The following is a 21,662-nucleotide window of genomic DNA, read 5'->3' as shown; positions in this document are numbered from 1 at the left end:
ATGGCTATTTTTTTTCATATCTATTTTTTGGTCCAATATTGACACCCTGTGGTTATAGGGGGCAGTACAGCATGGGATATTTGTTAATTTTATTTAGAGATTAGCATTTACATTAGTTGATATACACCATTTTATATAGGGATCAATTGTAGTATCACATTAATAAGGACACAGTGGCGGATCATCATTAGGGCCCGAACCCCCTCATGCCCAGTGGCGTTGCTCGCACCGGAGGGTGCCTCGGTGCCAGGACCGCACCTGTAATGAGGCGAGGTGAGCTTCGCTCCTACTTAGCAGCCGTGGTCTGTGCTGCTTTAGGAGCTCCCCCTCCAGCCCCCCTTCCCTGCTCTACACACCTGTCCTCCTGCTGCTAGAAGTCGGGACATGGGGGTGGGGAGACTGGGCGGGCTCTGTGTCGGGCTGTGAGCAGAAGAGCTGCAGTGAAGGCTCCCACCACATCAACCTGCTGAACGCCCTTCACAAATATCCTACATAAAAGGTAAGTGCATGTGTGTTTATAATGAGTTTATATGTGTAAAACGTGCATACTCATGGTGTGTGTGTGTGTGTGTGTGTGTGTGTGTGTGTGTGTGTGTGTGTGTGTGTGTGTAAAAACACAATTTCCTCCATTTTTGCTGCAGAAAATGGTGCGTATTTTGCGGCATTTTTCTCAATGTTTGGCGATGGTGACGTCTCCTCTGAAAAAACGCAGCAATTCTGTCACTTCCGGCAGCAGGAACTGACATGCTGCAGTACAAGAAATACGCACCGCAGGACAAAATGTCTGGTTGGAAATTTTACACAGCGTCTGGATGAGATTTGGTAAATCTCACTCACTTTGCCGCTACTATATTCTGCGTATTTTCCGGGGGGAAAATACGCAGCAATTCCGTTAAGTGTGGACAAGCCCTAAAACCATAGCAGCAGAGTAGATTAGATATGAGCAATTCTCATCACACGCTGCGTAAATGATAAGTGGGGAAAAAAAGCTCAAACATTTACCTGTGGTGCGTTTTTTTATTCTGCAGCATGTCAATTGTATTTGCGGAAACGCTGCTCATTTGTTTCGGGTTTTCCCCATTTAATTCAATGGGGAGGTAAAACCTGCAACAAAAAACGCGATTTAGAAAAAATAAAAATAAAAATCTTATACTTGCCCAGAATTCTGTTTCTTCGCCCGGGCCGGCCTCCTGGGATGAAGTTTCACCCCATGTGACCGCTGCAGCAGTCATATGGGATAAAATTTCATCCCAGGGCTGCAGTGTAGCACTATATACAAGGGGAGGGGGGGCGCTGTGTGGCACTATATATAAGGGAGCGCTGTGTGGCACTATATACAAGGGGGAGTGTTGTGTGATGCTATCTATAGGGGGCTGTGTGACGCTCTCTACAGGGGGTTGTGTGTGTGGCACTATTTACAGGGGGGTTGTGTGTGTGGCTCTATCTACAGGTGTGTGTGTGTTGCGCTATCTACAAGGGGTGTGTGTGGCTCTGTCTACATGGGGGGTTGGTGCTATCTACAGGGGGCACTGTGTATGTGGTGCTTTACTTTACAGAGTGTGACACAATTATATTCAGGGGCGCAGTGCATGGTGATATATTTAAGGGCTGCAGAAATGGGTCATGGCCAGGAGAAGTCGTCATTTGCTCTGGACCGGATGGAGAAGACAAGAGGAAAAAAACTACTAGCATCTGAGACGTCGTCACCTGTGAGTCACTGGATTTGTAAAGAATCTGTCCCCTCTCTTGACATGTTTATTATAGGAAATCCTTGTATTACACATAACGTCTTTGTGAAGTCCAGGACTGATAAAAAAAAAAATGGTGTTACCAATCCCCTTGTCAGGAGGCTGTGTCCCTGAATAGTGTGATACTGTCAGTATGTATGGACACAGCCCTGTGAAAGGGGAATCATAACACCCATTTGTTAATGCCTGTGCAAAAAGGTAGTGTTAGCAATAGTTACGGCGCGGCAGGGTGGCGGTGGAGAAGGGGTGCCCAAGTTTGGGTAACAGCCCAGGGCCCATGGTCTTCTTAATCCGCCACTGTAAGGACACTATTATAGGTCATATTTATAGATATTTTGAGGCACAATGCCTTGTGGAAAAAAATAATAAAAAATACAGCAAAAAGAACTTAAAGGGAATGTGACGCTAGTTAAACAATTATTGTATAGGTGATTTTGTATATTGTTCTAATTTTTTTCACGAGTCAGGAAATATTATAAATTAGGATTCTAATTTATAATATTTCCCAGTGCTGGTCACTAGATGGAGCAATTCCCAAAATTGCAGTATTGCATGTGGTAAAGCAACCACATTGCTTTATGCTGCAAAATTTGAGAACACTCACTCGCTCTAGTGAGCTCTCAGAATCCCCCCTCCTTTATCCTGGCTAGTGCCGGGAGAAACGAGGGGATTGAACAGTCAAACCTCCTACACTGTGTGTCGCCATCTTTGAGCTAACACAGTGTAGTAGGTTTACATACACTAGTAAACACACAGTAAAACACTTACATACACAGAAATAACTTAACTGCTCCTGTCGCCGCCGCTCCCTCCGGTCCGTCCGCTACCGCCGCTCCAAGTGCACAAGTCCGGAAGCCGCGACCGGAAGTAGTAATCTTACTGTCCGGCCGCGACTTCCGGTCTACAGGAAAATGGCGCAGGACGGCGCACAGTTCAACTTGGACTGTGTGGGAGCGGTGCATGCGCCGTTCCCACACAGACGGCGTACAGCATAGTGGATGGAACGGGCCCCGTTCGCATTCACTATGGGACTGTAGCTGCCGTATTCCATGTCTGTATGTGTCGTTAATCGACACATACAGAAATGGAAAAAAAAATGGCAGCCCCCATAGGGAAGAAAAAGTTCAAAAAGAAAAAAAAAGTAAAACACAAACAAACAAATAAATATAAAAGTTTTTAATAAAACACTAAAATGAAACTGATGTAAAAAATTTTTTTTTCGTGACACTGTTCCTTTAAAGTAACTTACTTAAAGGGAATGTGTCGCTAGCAAAAAATGTATTTTTTTTTTTAGTTAAACAATTAGTGTGTAGGTGATTAAACATTGTTCTAATTTTTTTATTTTTTTTTTCACGAGTCAGGAAATATTATAAATTAGATTCTAATTTATAATATTTCCCAGCACTGGTCACTAGATGGAGCAATTCCCAAAATTGCAGCATTGCATGTGGTAAAGCAACCACATTGCTTTATGCTGCAAAATTGGAAAAAAATCCCTCGCTCTAGTGAGCGCTCAGAATCCCCCCCTCCTTTATCCTGGCTAGTGCCGGGAGAAACGAGGGGTTTGAACGGTCTAACCTCCTACACTGTGTGTCGCCATTTTTTGAGCTAACACACAGTGTAGAAGGTTTACATACAGTAGTAAACACACACTGAAACACGAACATACATAGAAATCACTTACCTGCTCCAGTCGCCGCCGCTCCCTCCGGTCCGTCCGCTCCGTCTGCTGCCGCTGCTCCAAGTGCACAAGTCCGGAAGCCGCGACCGGAAGTAGTAATCTTACTGTCCGGCCGCGACTTCCGGTCCACAGGATGTCGCTCGGCCGAAGACCTTCCATTTGGACTGTGTGGGAGCGGCGCATGCGCCGTTCCCACACAAACGGCGTACACCATAGTGGATGGAACAAGCCCCGTTCGCATTCACTATGGGACTGTAGCTGCCGTATTCCATGTCTGTATGTGTCGTTAATCGACACATACAGAAATGGAGAAAAAAAATGGCAGCCCCCATAGGGAAGAAAAAGTAAAAAAATAAAAAAAAGTAACACACAAACACACAAATAAATACAAAAGTTTTTAATAAAACACTAACATCAAACTGATCTAAAAAAAATTTTTGGGGTGACACTGTTCCTTTAAAAAAAATAAATGATAAAATATCTTTTGCGACACATTTCGTTTAATCAAGACCAACTGTCCAATATATTTGTATTCCAACAGACTTGTAAGCCTTAAAGAGGCTCTGTCACCAGATTTTGCAACCCCTATCTGCTATTGCAGCAGATAGGCGCTGCAATGTAGATTACAGTAACGTTTTTATTTTTAAAAAACGAGCATTTTTGGCCAAGTTATGACCAGTTTTGTATTTATGCAAAAGAGGCTTGTAAAAGTACAACTGGGCGTGTTGAAAAGTAAAAGTACAACTGGGCGTGTATTATGTGCGTACATCGGGGCGTTTTTACTTCTTTTACTAGCTGGGCGTTCTGACGAGAAGTATCATCCACTTCTCTACACAACGCCCAGCTTCTGGCAGATCACGCTGTGACGTCACTTCCCCAGGTCCTGCATCGTGTCAGACGAGCGAGGACACATCGGCACCAGAGGCTACAGTTGATTCTGCAGCAGCATCAGCTTTTGCAGGTAAGTAGCTACATCGACTTACCTGCAAACGCCGATGCTGCTGCAGAATCATCTGTAGCCTCTGGTGCCGATGTGTCCTCGCTCGTCCGACACGATGCAGGACCTGGGGAAGTGACGTCACAGCGTAATCTCTCGAGAACACGCTGTGTGTCTGTACACTGCCAGACGCTGGGCGTTCTGAAGAGAAGTGGATGATACTTCTTGTCAGAACGCCCAGCTAGTAAAAGTAGTAAACACGCCCCGATGTACGCACATAATACACGCCCAGTTGGACTTTTACTTTTCAAAACGCCCAGTTGTACTTTTGCAAGCCTCATTTGCATAAATACAAAAATGGTCATAACTTGGCCAAAAATGCTTGTTTTTTTAAAAATAAAAACGTTACTGTAATCTACATTGCAGCGCCGATCTGCTGCAATAGCAGATCGGGGTTGCAAAATCTGGTGACAGAGCCTCTTTAATCATAATGAGGGGCTGCTGGTCAATAGTATGTTCTTGGTATAAAAAAAAAAAAAAAAAAAAAAAAATCCACTTCTGGGGAAAAGATGTGACTTGTGCCGCGAGATTCAAACAAGAGATCCCTCGTTTCCTGTTGTATTACTACAGATTGCCCCATAAATGGGCAGATATCCAGAATTAAGCTTTATCAAAGTAATCCCTATACAAGTGATCCACCCGCATTACTGATTTTTGGAGCAGCTTCCTCCATTTCCACATCCCGCTGAGGCTTCTTGGATTTTCTATTTGAGGTGCTGCTCCCAACTTCCATGCTATGGATAGGTTTTTGAGGTTTTGACGTAGGTTCCGCTAGAAACAAGAAATATATAAATATTAGTAAGCACTGTTCAATAAGGTTTTTATTATAAACATATTTTTTAATTTGACGCTTTTTTATGTGACTAGATTAAAAACAATCCTGCAATATTGCGGTTTTCACACTGTTCTGAAATTTTTCTCATGGCAAATACAATCGGTTTGACAGGCAGAATAGTGTAATGGATTACACTATACTACGCCATAAAAGAAAATGGAAACGCGTTTGTTTTACCATTAGAACGGATCGGTCATCAGTTTATAGAGAGGCTTATAATATTGGGACTCCGTGGGTACTCCCGTTCTGGGCACCTTTCAAAAGTGGGTGCCTCATGCCAGGCTGGTTGGGAAGTGCTGGAATTGGCATACGGTACTCGCTTTAGCTCTTGATTAAGGGGATGTTAGATTCCCTTTATGCCTGGGCTACACAGAGATTTTTTTCTAGACTGACTACAGACTTTAAAGTGACATCTGCAGTCCACAAGATTGCATACAACTCAATATATTCCTTTGGACTGCAGATGTAAGGGTATGTTCACACGCAGTGAGCAAAAACATCTCAAAATATGGAGCGGTTTTCAAGAGAAAACAGCTCCTGATTTTCAGAAGTTTTTTGTGCCACTCGCGATTTTCGCGACGTTTTTTACGGCCGTTTTCGGAGCTTTTTTCTATAGTCTATGGAAAACGGCTCCAAAAACATCCCAAGAAATGTCCTGCACTACATTTTCGTGGCCGTTTTTTTACGCGTAAAAAAACGCAGCGAAAAACGCTCCGTCGGAACGAAACACAGTTTTCCCATTGAAATCAATGGGCAGATGTTTGGAGGCGTTCTGCTTCCGATTTTTCGGCCGTTTTTTGGGCGTTTACTGCCCGAAAATAGGCCATGTGAACATACCCTAACAGTTAAAATCAGCAGAACTACAAAAAGTCTTTGTTAAAAGTTAAATCACCTCACCACTCTGTTGGTTTGGGAAAGATCATGATCAATGCTCACAGTGAAGTACTGCTCTCCTCCAATGCAAGAAAACGCTTTAAAGAGGCTCTGTCACCAGATTATCAAATCCCTATCTCCTATTGTATGTGATCGGCGCTGCAATGTAGATAACAGTAAAGTTTTTTGTTTTTTTTTAAACTATCATTTTTGGTTAAGTTATGAGCAACTTTATATTTATGCAAATGAGTATTTCTAATGGACAACTGGGAGTGTTTTCTCTCATTTCCAACTGGGCGTGTATTGTGTTTTTAGCAACTGGGCGTGTTTACTTCTTTCACTGCACAATCACACTGTGCTGTGGATCATGCTGGGCTGGAACAATGAGAAGTGTAGGACACTGATCAGTCACTGATTGGTCAGCCTCATACACTCCTCTGTACAACACCCAGTTAGTAAAAAGTAAAAATACGCCCAGTTGTCCATTGAGAAACTCATTAGCATAAATCTAAACTAGCTCATAACTTGCTCAAAAATGATCGTTTTTCAAAATAAAAACCACTGCAGCGCCAATCAGATTATGTAGGAGACAGGGCACTTATAATCTGGTGACAGAGCCTTTTTAATACCACACCAGCCAATGCATTATCACAGAGGAGTGATTCAAAGCATCACTCAGATCTTCCAATTACCATAGGCTGCAGTGTCTCCAAGCAAGACTTTTATTCCCACTCTTGAGTGGTACTCGCTTTGTACCCCTCTCCTGTGATAACACACTGGCCGGTGGGGCATTAAAGAGGCTCTGTCACCACATAATAAGTGTCCTATTTCCTACATAAGGAGATCGGCGCTATAATGTAGGTGACAGCAGTGCTTTTTATTTTAAAAAACTATCTGTTTTCACCAGTTTATTAGCGATTTTAGATTTATGCTAATGAGTTGCTTAATGCCCAAGTGGGAGTGTTTTTACTTTAGACCAAGTTGGCGTTGTACAGGGGAGTGTAGGACGCTGACCAATCAGCCTCATGCACTCCTCTCCATTCATTACCTCAGCACATAGGGATCCTTTTAGATCCTTATGTGCTGTCTTATACTAACACATTAACAATTCTGAAGTGTTTAGACAGTGAATAGACATTCCACGGGATGTCTATTCACAATCCCTGCACTTCGTTACGGTGTCTGTGGTAGTTACAGCAGAGGAAGCATGATCTCGTTGTAACCTGTCATTTACAGCGAGATCTCGCGAGATTACACTTCCTCTGCTGTAACTACCACAGACAGAGCAACGAAGTGCAGAAATTGTGAATAGACATCCCGTGGAATGTCTATTCACTGTCTAAACACTTCAGTATCGTTAATGTGTTAGTATAAGACAGCACATAGTGATCTAAAAGGATCCCTATGTGCTGAGGTAATGAATGGAGAGGAGGGCATGACACTGATTGGTCAGTGTCATGCACTCCCCTGTACAACGCCCACTTGGTCTAAAGTGAAAACACGCCCACTTGGGCATTAAGCAACTCATTAGCATAAATCTAAAATCGCTAATAAAGTGGTGAAAACAGATTGTTTTTTTAAATAAAAAGCACTGCTGTCCCCTACATTATAGCGCCGATCTCCTTATGTAGGAGATAGGGCACTTATAATGTGGTGACAGTCTCTTTAAAGTGTTTTCTTGTGCTGGAGGAGAGGATTTATCGTCAGCCGGACTTTTCCATACCAACGTAAAGTAGTTAGGTGATAGAACGTTTAAACTTTACCGAACAGTGTATTGTCTCACGCTTCTTCACCTGCTCCATTTTTAAGAGGGCTTGGAGGGACTGTTAGTCTCGGGTGTACTCCAGGCATTACAGTCAAATGACATCTGTAAGGATCAGTTATGTTTTCCATTACGTTAAAAAAAATCAGTAGTGTGAACAGATCCTAACAAACATTTTACAGTTATTTAGATAGCGAGAACAAAATGTATTTATTACAATTTATTATATAGCCCTCATTATCCCCAACAGTACCATCCATGGCCTCTCTCTCTTTCTGGAGATGACGGATTTGTTTAATCATTTTTCTCTTCTTCTTCCCAGAAAGTGTGATATTAGCTCTTGCGCTAGAACTAGAAAGACAAAAATAGAACATTTTACACATAACAGAAATGTGACTATTGACTACAAATAATGGCACAATCCTGGTCACGTGCAGTCATATTAAGGAGTCAGGAAGGACTGTAATTCATAAAAATATATGAAATAAATGGATGAAATGTCCTAACATGGTGTTATTATTAGAATAACTTCTTCCTTTAGCTGCTAATAATACACTAGGGCGGACCTGGATTCTGCTGATGGATGTGCAGGGTCCTTGCCTCGCTGCTCTATCACTTGAGCACTTTCATAGTAAGGCTATTGCTGTAATGGGAAATGCAGTGCATTTAGAAAGTCTTCAGACCCTTTCACTTTTTTCAAATTTTGTTATGATGAGGCCTTGTGCTAAAATAAAAAATCACGTTTTTCCCCTTCATTCTGTACAAAGTGAAAACGGCATTTTAGATATTTTTGCACGTTTATTAAAAATGAAAACCCCAAATTTCGAATTAAGATAAGTATTCAGACCCATTGCTATGACACTTGAAATTTAGCTATGGGGACTCCCATTTCTCTAGATCTTTGAAATGTTTCTACACCTTGATTGGAGTCCACTATGTGGTAAATTCATTGATTGGACAGGATTTGGAAAGCCACACCCCTGTCTATATAAGGTCTTACAGCTCACAATAGATATCAGAGCAAAAACCAAGCCATGAGGAGGAAAAGTACTGCCTGTAGAGCTCAGAGATAGAATTGTGTGGAGGCACAGATCTGGAGAAGAGTACAAGAAAAATTTCGGCTGCACTGAAAGTTCCAAAGAGCGCAGTGGCCTCCATAAATTCTTAAATGAAACATGTTTGGAAAAACCAGGACTCTTCCTAGAGATGGCCACCCCACCAAACGAGGTAATCGGGGGAGAATGTCCCTGGTAAGAGAGGTGACCAAGAGCCCAATGGTCACTATGGCTGAGCCACAAAGATCCTGTGTGCAGATGGGAGAAACTTCCAGAAGGTCAACCATCACTGGAGCACTCCACCAATCTGGGTTTTATGGCAGAGTGGCCAAAAAGACAAAATGATAGCCGCCTGGAGTTTGCAGAAGAGCACCTAAAGGACTATCAGACTATGAGAAACAAGATTCTGTGGTTTAATGAAACCAAAATGGCACTTTTTGGCTTCAATTCTAAGCGTCAGGTCTGGAGGAAACCAGACACTGCTCATCACCTGCCCAATACCATCCCTACAGTGAAGCATGGTGGTGGGAGCATCATGTTGTAGGGGTGGTTTTCAGCTGCTGGAACAGGGAAATTGGTCAAGGTTGAGGGAAAGATGAATGGTGCAAAGTAAAGAGATTTTCTTAATGAAAACCTGAGCCAGAGTGCTCTGGACCTAAGACTGGGACGAAGGTTCACCTTCCAACAAGACAATGACCTTAAAGGAACAGTGTCATCACAAATAATTTTTTTATATGTTAAAGATGTTCGTGCTTTAATAAAAACGTTTATTTTCATTTGTGTGTTTGTGTTTTACTGTTTCTTATTTTTACACTTTTTCTTCCCTATGGGGGCTGCCATTTTTTGTTCCATTTCTGTGTGTGTCGATTAACGACACACACAGACATGGAATACGGCAGCCACAGTCCCATAGGGACTGCGAACGGCTCCCGTCCCATTGACTGCCGTGTACGGCGTCTGTGTGGGAACTGCGCATGCGCCGCTCCCACACAGTCCTATTCGAAATTGGCGCCGTCCGGCGCCATTTTCCTGTGGACCGGAAGTCGCGGCCGGACAGTAATATTACTACTTCCGGTCGCGGCTTCCGGACTTGTGCACATGGAACAGCGGCAGCAAAGGGAGCGGACGGGCCGGAGGGAGCCGCGGCGGCAGGAGCAGGTAAGAGATTTCAATGTATGTTAGTGTTTGTGTGTGTTTACTACTGTATGTAAACCTACTACACTGTGGGTTACCTCAAAAAATGGCGACACACAGTGTAGGAGGTTAAACCTTTCAAACCCCTCGTTTATCCCGGCACTAGCCAGGATAAAGGAGGGGGGGATGCTGAGAGCTCACTAGAGCGAGGGCTTTTAACCCAATGTTGCAATGCTGCAATTTTGGGAACTAGCTCCATCTAGTGACCAAAAATGGGTAGTATTATAAATTAGAAAAAATTTATAATATTTCCTGACTCGCGAAAAAAATAAAAAAAATTTGAACAATGTTTAATCACCCACACACTAAATGTTTAATTTTTTTAAAAAAAACATGTTTTTCTGGCAACACATTCCCTTTAAAGAGGCTCTGTCACCAGATTATCAAATCCCTATCTCCTATTGCATGTGATGGGCGCTGCAATGTAGAGAACAGCAAAGTTTTTTTTTGTTGTTTTTTTAAAAACAATCATTTTTGCCCAAGTTATGAGCAATTTTATATTTATGCAAATGAGCTTTTCAGTGGACAACTGTGCGTGTTTTCTCGTTTTACCAACTGGGCGTGTATTGTATTTTTACCAACTGGGCGTTGTGAATAGAAGTGTATGACGCTGACAAATCAGCATCATACACTTCTCTTCGTTCCCACCCAGCTTCTTTCACAGCAGACACACAGCGTGACGTCACCCACAGGTCATTCAACCTTGTCGTCGGGAGTTGTAGTATTACAACTGATGGAGTAGCGAAGGTTGCTTTCCCCTGATCTACGATATATTATAAATGCTTTATAGAGTATATCTCAGACTAATAGGGAGTCTATGGTTTTGAATGACATCTTGAAGCATACGGGGGGGGGGGGGGGTGCTGAAATGAAGTGAGCTACACTACATATGGTAATGAGCATGAGGCGGCACTCTACCCCGATTCTATTAAAAAAAGATCATGCGAGTCGATTGAGGACTAAACACTGCGCAGCTCCTGTCCATGTCAGGTGATCATCTCAGTGTGACTAAGCTGCAATACCAGACACCACCCATGCACAGGAGAGACGCTGTTTCTGAATGAAAGCAGTCATGTTTTTGGAAACCTCAAAACCCCCTTAACATATGCTGCCACCTTCCCGTCAGCTCCGTTCTGAAATTAGGGATTTCACTTACAGGGGGCATTGACGTCCTGATTTAAAGCGCTCTCTACTACTCTGAGTGGCTTCAATAAGAGAATACAGATACAACAAATATGGCTGCCATCTCAGCTCCCACGGGGCTCTCCACAACTCTGAATGGCCACTCGACATTTAAAAATTGCCATGTATAGCATCACTATATAGCTAATTTGATTTGCTCTTCAGGACCCTAGAAAAGCTGGGTGACCGATGTAATGTGGGTCATGTTGGGTATTTTTCATTTTCCCCTTATATGACTTGGCCTCACAGACTTAGACAATCCACGGGGCTGAGATCTGATGATGGATTTGCAAAATATGAAACCACATCTGAGGTAAATGGATTTTCCGTATAAAGTAACAGTAAGCACAAAGGAAAGACAACACAGGAGTGGCTTAGGGACAACACTGTGAATGTCCTTGAGTGGCCCAGCCAGAGCCCTGACTTGAACCCAATTGATCATCTCTGGAGAGACCACCAACGGCCTTTGTCCAACCTGACAGAGCTCGAGAGGATATGCAGAGAAGAATGTCCGAAAATCCCCAAATCCAAGTGTACAAACCTTGTGGCATCATACCCAGAAAGACTGCATACTGTTATCTCTGCCAAAAGGTGCTTCAACTAAGTACCGAGTAAAGAGTCTGAATACTTATGTCAATGCAATATTATCGTTTTTCCTTTTTAATAAATTAGCAAAGATTACTAACATTCTGTTTTCACTTTGTCATTATGGGGTATTGTGTGCAGAATGATGGGGAAACCGTGAATTTTTATTTTATTTTTGCACAAGTCCTCAACATAGCAAAATGTGAAAAAATTTAAAGAATCTGAAGACTTTCCGAATGCATTGTATATAGTTACATAGCTGATAAGGTTGGAAAGAAAAAAAAAAAAAGAAAAAAGTAGACAGCTCCATCAAGTCAGGCCTATAATCCTATCATGTTGATCCAAAAGGAAGGCAAAAACCCCCATGAGACAGAAGCCAATTGCCCGATTAGGGAATAAAAAAAAAAAGTTTCACCCAGATTCCAAATATAGAAATCCTTGGATCAATGTCTTATCTCCAGAATCTAGTACCCATAAACGTTCCGATTATATTTTTCAAGAAAGGCGTCCAGGCCCTCCTTGAACTTGTCCACAGGTCGTGAAAAGAAATCACGTCGTTACCACAAAATCAATTACTCCCTTTTCAAGTACACACTGTAAAATCCTTTTCTCGCCCAGTCCATTGGGGCAGACAGACCTTTTTCAATAGTATATACAACCCACCTTCAGGCACTGAGCAAGTCAGTCTGTAAAAAAGCAGTAGAAGCAAAAAACACAAGGTAAAAGAAAAACTATTATCATAACCATAGAAGAAAATCGGACGGACAACCTTATGAGCTTCATAACCAAAATAGGGTGGGAGCTAGGTTCCCAAACGGACTGGACGAGAAAATCCTATTTTCGTCTCATTGGGGACATAGACCATGAGACGTCCCAAAGTATCCACAGGGATGGGAACCGAAAGAAAGAAAATAAGAATCTACTCCACAGATGCATGCAACACCTTGCGACTGAGCGAAATGTTTCTGTGGACGCCAAGGTATGCACCCTGTAAAACTTTGTGGCAAGGTAGCTGCCTTGCAGAGCTGAAAGCTGAAGGACCGAAGTCTGATGGCGCACAATCCTGGAAGCACCAACCGGCCTAGTGAAATCGGAGGTAATCCTCACGAATAGTCAACTGCAGAGAATCAAGGGATTGTAGCCTTAGAAGCCGCCAAGCCCTCCCTCGGGCCCTGCGTTTCAACGAACAAGGGGCCAAACTTTCGGTCACTTCCTCCAATCGTCATTCTAACTGCAAGTTGTTGACAATATCAAATTTGTGAACAGGGTGCACCGCAGACTGGCAGAAGAACGCCACCTTATCCTGGTGGAGAGTCATATGGAGGACGACAAAAGAGGGCTGTCAGTTTGGTGACCATCCGAATGGAGGTCACCGCCACAATGAATACCACCACCTGCCAGGTAAGAAGTCGCAACAAAATCTCACAAAGAGGATCAAAAGGAAGCTGACTGCATTGCATAGGAAACAACGTTCAGATCAAAAGATGGAGTCGGGGGCCGATAAGGGGGCACTGCATGCATAGCCCCCTGCTAGGAAATCCAGACTTGAAAGTCAGAGGTCTGTTGGAAAAATAAAACAGACAGCGTCGAGGGCAATCACATAATTCAACCTCTCCTGGAGGAAACCAAGAAGCCTGGGCATGGAGGAAACTAAGGGAGGAAGATCTTGATCCTAACACCACTGTAAATATGTGTTCCAAATACAGTGATAAACGCCGGCCAAAGGCGGGTTCCGGGACTTAAAGGAATAGTGTCACCAAAAAAGAATTTTTTATATCAGTTTGATGTTAGTGTTTTATTAAAAACGTTTATATTTGTGTTACTTTTTTTTATTTTTTTACTTTTTCTTCCCTATGGGGGCTGCCATTTTTTTTTCCATTTCTGTATGTGTCGATTAACGACACATACAGACATGGAATACGGCAGCTACAGTCCCATAGTGAAAGCGAACGGGGCCCGTTCAATCCACTATGGTGTACGCCGTCTGTGTGGGAACGGCGCATGCGCCGCTCCCACACAGTCCAAGTTGAACTGTGCGCCGTCCGGCGCCATTTTCCTGTGGACCGGAAGTCGCGGCCGGACAGTAAGATTACTACTTCCGGTCGCGGCTTCCGGACTTGTGCACTTGGAGCAGCGGCAGCAGACGGACCGGAGGGAGCGGCAGCGGCAGGAGCAGGTAAGTTATTTCTATGTATGTTCGTGTTTCAGTGTGTGTTTACTACTGTATGTAAACCTACTACACTGTGTGTTAGCTCAAAAAATGGCGGCACACAGTGTAGGAGGTTTGACCGTTCAATCCCCTCGTTTCTCCCGGCACTAGCCAGGATAAAGGAGGGGGGGATTCTGAGAGCTCACTAGAGCGAGGGATTTTTTTCCAATTTTGCAGCATAAAGCAATGTGGTTGCTTTACCACATGCAATGCTGCAATTTTGGGAATTGCTCCATCTAGTGACCAGCACTGGGAAATATTATAAATTAGAATCTAATTTATAATATTTCCTGACTCGTGAAAAAAAATTAAAAAAATTAGAACAATGTTTAATCACCTACACACTAATTGTTTAACTAAAAAAAAAAAAAAAATATTTTTTGCTAGCAACACATTCCCTTTAAAGGTAAAAAAAAATTTAGTTAAATAGTTAGTGTATAAATGATGAAACATTGTTCTAATTTTTTCACGAGTCAGGAAATATTATAAATTAGATTCTAATTTATAACATTTCCCAGTGCTGGTCACTAAATGGAGCAATTCCCAAAATTGAAGCATTGGCATGTGGTAAAGTAACCACATTGCTTTATGCTGCAAAATTTGAGAAAACACACTCGCTCTAGTGAGCTCACAGAATCCCCCCTCCCTTATCCTGGCTAGTGCCAGGAGAAAGGAGGGGGTTGAACGGTCAAACCTCCTACACTGTGTGTCACCATTTTTTGAGCGAACACACAGTGTAGTAGGTTTACATACAGTAGTAATCATACACTAAAACACGTACATACACAGAAATAACTTACCTGCTCCTGCCGCCGCCGCTCCCTCCGGTCCGTCTGCTCCAAGTGCTTGCATTAGAACACAAGTCCGGAAGCCGTGACCGGAAGTAGTAATCTTACTGTCTGGACGCGGCTTCTGGTCCACAAGAAAATGGCGCCGGACGTCGCTCGGCCGAAGAGCTTCCATTTGGACTGTGTGGGAGCGGCGCATGCGCCGTTCCCACAAAGACGGCGTACAGCGTAGTGAATGGAACGGGTCCCGTTCGCATTCACTATAGGGCTGTATGTGCCGTTTTCCATGTCTGTATGTGTCGTTAATCGACACATACAGAGATGAAAAAAAAAATGGCAGCCCCCATAGACAAGAAAAAGTTCAAAAAGAAAAGTAAAACACAAACATACAAATAAATTTTTTTTTTTTTAATAAAACACTAAAAGCAAATGGATATAAACATTTTTTTTTTTTCGCAACACCCTTCCTTTAAACATGTTTTCAATTACCCACTGTGACCAGCCTTGAACTTTCAACACTGTGGCTTCTACAACCACATCATTAAACGTAGCGACTGTAAACTCGGGTGGAAGAGAGGCCCCTGGGAAAGCAGCTTGCACCGAAGAGGTAAGCGCCAAGGAAAGTAAGTTAGCAAAGCCACCATGTCGGCATACCAACACAGCGCGACCAGTCTAGAGCAACAAGGATGGTGGGGATCCCCTCGACCCTGGTCCTCTTAAAAACCTTGGGAAGAAAAGGCTGCAGGGGAAACATGTCATTCTACTCGGTGCCAGGGTGCCACTAGAAGGTTGTCCGCATATGCCTTGGGATCTTGAGACAGAGGGGAACCAGGCAATCGAGGCAAGACGCCAGTAAGTCCACATTCAGAGTGCCCCACCTGTAAGAAATTTATACAAACATCTCGTGATAATAGGGCATGAGCCTTTCTGTCGACTCGTTTAGGACTGAGATAATCTGCGACCAAATTATTGCCCCCGGGAATTTGCACTACCGAAAGAGCAGGAACGTGAAGCTCCGCCCATACTAAAGTCTCGGATACTTCCGCCATCACCGCTAAGCTCCAACTGATTGAGGTAGGCAACTGCCATGACTGCCTGCCAGAAACGTCATCCAGTGACTGAGACAGGGGAAGATCGCGCTCAGTTCCAGAATTTTGATAGGGAGAATAGCTTCCTGGTGGGACTAGAGGACCTGAGTCATGAGATTCCGGAGGGCCCCTCTCCAACCCCAAAGACTGGCGTCTGTGATGAGGAGTTGCCAGCCGAGCGAAGGAAAGGAGCGGACCCGAAGGCTCGCCAGGGAGAAGAGCCAACAGAGAAGAGACCGGCAGACGGTCAAGGGACGAAGAATTTGGAAGTCTAGTGAATCTGGGGAGCAGTTTCACCTGCAGAGGGCCTGGAGCAGAAACGTGTGAATTTGGGTAAAGGAAATAGCCTCGATGGCAGCCACTATGGTGCCCAGAATCTTTAGCCAAAACGGAAGAGGGAATAGTATTCCCCACCGCAGAGCACAGACTCCCAGCTGCAGGAGGAACAGCTTCTCCGGAGTAAGGGGCATCTGAGCAGAGTTGGTGTTAAATACCATTCCCAGGAAAGTGAATCTCTGAAAGGGAGTCAGGCTGGATTTAACAATTCATGTGAAACAAGAAAGGGTATTGAGAGTAATTTCTAGACTGGACAAGTTGCCCTCCCAAGACAGTGACATGATAAGGATATTGTCCAGATAAAGGATGATTGAAATCCCTCTGGAACAAAGAATCGCCATGATCACAGACAAAATCTTTGTGAAAACCTGTATGGCCGTTGGCAGACCCCACGGTATGGCCTCAACTATTCGTGGTGAGGGAGGACTGTGAGACACAGAAAACGCTTTTAGGAAGGGCAAACCACGATGTGCAGTTACATGTGCCTGTCACGATCGCAGGGCATGTGGACCCACTAGGCCGCGCCGCCATAGCGGAGAGGCAGCTGGCCTAGTCAAAGTGATAATGATGATGATTTTGTGCGCACCCTACGGGACACAGCGGACCGGAAGTGACCGATTGTGTCTCCTAGGAAGGAGATGCGAGCCAGCTCTTCTTGGGGCCTGAGAATACTATCACGATCACAAGGTATGTGGACCCACTAGGCTGCTCCGCCGTAGCGGAGAGGCAACTGGCCTAGTCAAAGTCTATACAAGAGTCTCTATCAGTTCGTAACACAAGGGTACCTGAGATAGTCCAGACAGTGGCCAAGGCTTCAGCACGGATAGAAGTGGGTGCACCAGGTTGCGCCGGACGTGGCAGACATCGGACGTGGCAGACGACAGCAGGTGCAGTAGGACTCGACTCAAACATTAAGGGACCATTTGCAAGACTTACATGGGATATATGAACAACGCTCAGGCAAGGATCAGAAGGGCAGGGCCCTTTTTATAGTCCAGGGAATCATGGGCAGTTGATGATGGATTTGTGCGCGCTGGCCCTTTAAGACCAGGCACGAGCGTGACACAGCTGACCAGAGCGGAAATGAGATCCATGGCTGCGGCCGCCGGTGGCTGAGTAAACCAGACGGTCCGCGGCCATGGACGTTACAGTCCCTGATATCCACTGGGGAAAGAAAATCCTGATTACCTACTGGAGGGCGATTACCAACTGAAGGGACTCCATGCAGAGATGCCGGATCCTGACAGAGACATTCAGCCATTTTTGGTCCAGAATGGGACGGAGCTGAACTGTCCCTTTTGGGGATGACGACAACGTTTATGTGAAAACCTAGAAATTCCTGGTCTTGTGGCACAGGAACGATGACACCTTCACTCAAGAGGGATTCTATTGCTTGAACAAAGGTGGCTGCCTGGCATCAGACAGAGGGGGAGTCGACAGAAAGAACCTGATGCGCGGTAGACTTAGAAACACGATCTCGTACCCGGAGAACGCTTCCTGCACCCAGGCGTCCGAAATGTGATAGAGCCAGATGTCCTTGAAAAGTAGAAGTCTGACCCCCACCCGATTGGGGACGAACCTTCAGGCGGAACTGGTCTTACTCGCTGCAGGCTTAGCAGCCTGAGGTTGGGAGCGTCAAGAGGATCGGGGCTTGAAAGAAGGTATTCTTAAGAATCCTGTATGACTGCTGTCCGGATGCTTGTGGGCAAAGGAATGTACCAAAACGGACAAATACGAGGTCCCGGTTTCTTGAGGTTAGAAGAACGAGTCCCCAGTAGGTTGGTCGGCAAGGCGAACTAAGATGCCGGTCATGAACTGGGTGACTTTGTTTAGGTCACAAACTACTCTGGAGGGGGAAGAAGTCCCCCTAGTGGCAATAGCCTATACCCGTGGTCTGTCCCCCAATGAGACAAACGAGAAAAGCGACCTGTGGATTTTCTGTAACGGTCGCAAGGTTCCTTGTGACTTTTCCTTTCTTTTTGGAGGCTGGACCCACATCAATCAGACATTTATGGCATTTACTGTAGATCATTTTAAATATTTTTGCAACTTACGATCTCTTCCTTAAGTGATGAACAGTTATTAACTCTTTGTCTACAACAGCTCCAACTATTTTATGCTTCCTCCGTTTCTCCCGAGTAATGACACGACGCCGTTTCAGGATATTTTTTTGCAGGTCCTGTTGTACAAAAACATGGTGAACATTATAGCGGATGGCAATGCTAATAATATAGCAATAAATAAAAGCAAAACATAAAACCCAAACAAGCTTTGTGTCTCACAGAAGTTTTTGATCGAATGGAGCAGTGGCCATGCATGCAAACTACTGCTCCATTCACACGGGGGAACTCGGGACCCACCTTCTTGTGAACGCTGAGGATCCCTGTGGTCGGACCCTCAGCGATCAGACATTTATCCTGTACTTATGCGATAAATATTGTTTATGGGAAAACCCCTTAATGACCAGGCTTTTTGCACGTTAATGAAAAAAGCACTATTCTTTGTTTTTCACCATCACACTTCTAAGGCCGGATTCACACGAGCGTGTGAGCATTGCGCGCACAAAAAAACTGCAGCGTTTTGCACGCGTTGCAGTTCCGTGTGTCATCAGTGAATGGTGCGTGGCTGCGTGATATGCCATCCTTATGACACGCGGTTTAGATGTTTAGAAAAATAAATTAAGAAAGTGCTTTTATTTTTTCCTTCATTTCTTTATCTACTGTTGCACGAATTACGCGCGACACACGGAAGTGCTTATGTGTGCTGCGCGTGATTTTCACACACCCATTGACTTCATGACTTCCTAATAAAGGCCCCCATGTCTGCCTGGAGCGAATGCCTGCTAGATCATGCCGCAGGCATGACCTAGCAGATGCCTGTCCGTTTTAAACGGACAGGCAGTAATACACTGCAATACAAAAGTATTGCAGTGTATTATAATAGCAATCGGAGAATCGCATATTAAAGTCCCCTAGTGGGACTAGTAAAAAAGTTAAAAAAAAGTTTAATAAAGTTAATTCAAAAAAAATGTGAAAAAAAAAATGAAAAACCCACTTTTCCCCCTTACAAAGTGCTTTACTATTAAAAAACCAAAATAAAGTAAAAAAGTTACACATATTTGGTATCGCCGCGTCCGTAACAACCCAGACTATAAATCTATTACATTATTTAACCCGCACGGTGAACGCAGTAAAAAATTTAATAAAAAACTATGGAAAAATTGCTGTTTTCTGTGAATCCTGACTTTAAAAAAATTTGATAAAAAGTGATCAAAAAGTCGCATCTACTCCAAAATGGTACCAATAAAAACTACAAGTCTTCCCGCAAATAAAAAAAAGCCTTCATACAACCGCATCGGAGAAAAAATAAAAACGTTACGGCTCTTCAAATATGGAGACACAAAAACAAACAATTTTGAAAAAAAAAGCGTTTTTACTGTGTAAAAGTAGAACATACAAAAACGATACAAATTTGGTATCCTTGCAATCGTAACAACCCGCTGAATAAAGTTATTGTGTTATTTATATCACACGGTAAATGGCGTAGATTTAGGACGCAAAAAAAGAGTGGCGAAAGGTCAGGTTTTTTTCTATTCCCCCCCAAAAAAAGTTAATAAAAGTTAATCAATAAATAATATGTACCTCAAAATGGTGCTATTAAAAAATACAACTTGTCCCGCAAAAAAACAAGACCTTATACAGCTATGTCGATGCAAAATAAAAAAGTTATAGCTCTTGGAATGCGACGATGGAAAAACGTAAAAAATGGCTTGGTCATTAAAGGGAATGTGTCGCTAGAAAATTGTTTTTTTTTTTGTTTATTTAAACAGTTAGTGTATACATGATTAGACATTGTTATCATTTTTTTTAATTTTTTCACAAGTCAGGAAATATTATAAATTAGATTCTAATTCCCAAAATTGCAGCATTGGCATGTGGTAAAGCAACCACATTGCTTTATGCTGCAAATTTGGTGTAAACACACTCGCTCTAGTGAGCTCACAGAATCCCCCCTCCCTTATCCTGGCTAGTGCCAGGCGAAAGGAGGGGGATTGAATGTTCAAGCCTCCTACACTGTGTGCCGCCATTTTTTGAGCGAATACACAGTGTAGTAGGTTTACATACAGTGGTTATAACACAAAACATACATAAACATGACTTACCTGCTCCTGCCGCCGCCTCTGCCTCTGGTCCGTCTGCTCCTAGTGCTTGCTTCTGAACACATGCCCGGAAGCCGCAACCGGAAGTAGTCATCTTACTGTCCGGCCGCGGCTTCCGGTCCACAAGAAAATTGCGCCGGATGTCGCTCGGCCGAAGACCTTCCATTTGGACTGTGTGGGAGCGGCGCATGCGCCGTTCCCACACAGACGGCGTACAGCATAGTGAATGGAACGGCTCCCGTTCGCATTCTCTATGGGGCTGTATGTGCCGTATTCCATGTCTGTATGTGTCGTTAATCGACACATACAGAGATGGAAAAAAAATGGCAGCCCCCATAGAGAAGAAAAAGTTTGAAAAAAAAAAAAGTAAAACACAAACACACAAATAAATAAACTTTTTTTAAATAAAACACTAAAAGCAAATTTATCTAAAAAAAAAATTTTTTCGCGACACCCTTCCTTTAAGGTTTAAAATAGGCTGGTCATTAAGGGGTTAAATGTCCCCAGCTACACAATGGCAAGTGCCATGGAGGCGGACCCCTAATGTTCAGTGCTCTGGACTCTCTGCACGCTCCTAAGACCCCGAGTGATGGCTCTAGCGTCCAATCAGGAGACAGTTAGAGCCGTCACTCATCAGAGCGTGGCACTTGTGATTGTGGCCCCAGGAAAATGATAATGTAGATGTTTCGCTCGTGCAATTGTCATCATCCCCCATATAGCGCGGTCAGAAGTTGAGGAATCACAGCTAACATGTTACCAATGTAAACCAACCAGATCGTGGCTTTAATTTTCCAAAAGGCCACTGCAAAATAAACTAGAATCCGATTGGCTGCTGTCGACAACTACTGCATTTTCCCTCGCACTAGTTTTGATAACTCTCCCAGACTGGCTTCATGCTTCTACTACTTAGCGGTCACTCAGATTAGTACGTATCAGTACACATGTACCAAATACCATGCTAAGTCTAAAGAAACGTGTCTGGGAGTATCTGTATTTGTGGGTTCCCTCATATAAGTAAATACCGTTTTCGGCCGGTTGATCTTTCCTCCGGGAGCCATGTTGCTGTCACGTGCTCCTTAACAAACAACTTCCGGTTTCTCTTGCGTTCCGAGTCTCAGTTCTAATGGCCTACAGTTCTGACCAATCACAAATTAGTAATTGGGCGGGCCG

At 43.7% G+C, this 21,662-nt stretch overlaps 1 protein-coding gene across 1 annotated transcript; it reads right to left on the bottom strand.

Moving 5' to 3' along the window:
- Positions 1 to 4,880: 4,880 nt before the first annotated feature.
- LOC142660254 (uncharacterized protein C11orf98-like) lies at positions 4,881 to 21,621 on the bottom strand. Its single transcript, XM_075836841.1, has 4 exons — positions 21,515 to 21,621; positions 18,388 to 18,512; positions 8,150 to 8,247; positions 4,881 to 5,197 (listed from the first exon to the last, which is right to left on the bottom strand). The coding sequence occupies exons 1-4, from the start codon at positions 21,548 to 21,550 to the stop codon at positions 5,049 to 5,051; spliced, it is 408 nt and encodes a 135-aa protein (XP_075692956.1). The 5' UTR covers positions 21,551 to 21,621; the 3' UTR covers positions 4,881 to 5,048.
- Between the last annotated feature and the right edge of the window lie 41 nt (positions 21,622 to 21,662).

This window comes from Rhinoderma darwinii, chromosome 9 (assembly GCF_050947455.1).
Source record: "Rhinoderma darwinii isolate aRhiDar2 chromosome 9, aRhiDar2.hap1, whole genome shotgun sequence".
NCBI lineage: Eukaryota > Metazoa > Chordata > Amphibia > Anura > Rhinodermatidae > Rhinoderma > Rhinoderma darwinii.
This window is presented reverse-complemented; position numbering and strand designations above follow the sequence as displayed.

Bases quoted from the DNA above. Each gene is read 5' to 3' on its own strand.
- LOC142660254 (XM_075836841.1), bottom strand. From the start codon at position 21,550: ATGGCTCCCGGAGGAAAGATCAACCGGCCGAAAACG. The intron at 18,513-21,514 runs GTATTTACTTAT...TTTGTACAACAG, and splicing joins AGATCAACCGGCCGAAAACG to GACCTGCAAAAAAATATCCT. The intron at 8,248-18,387 runs GTAAGTTGCAAA...TTGTCTTTCTAG, and splicing joins CATCACTTAAGGAAGAGATC to TTCTAGCGCAAGAGCTAATA.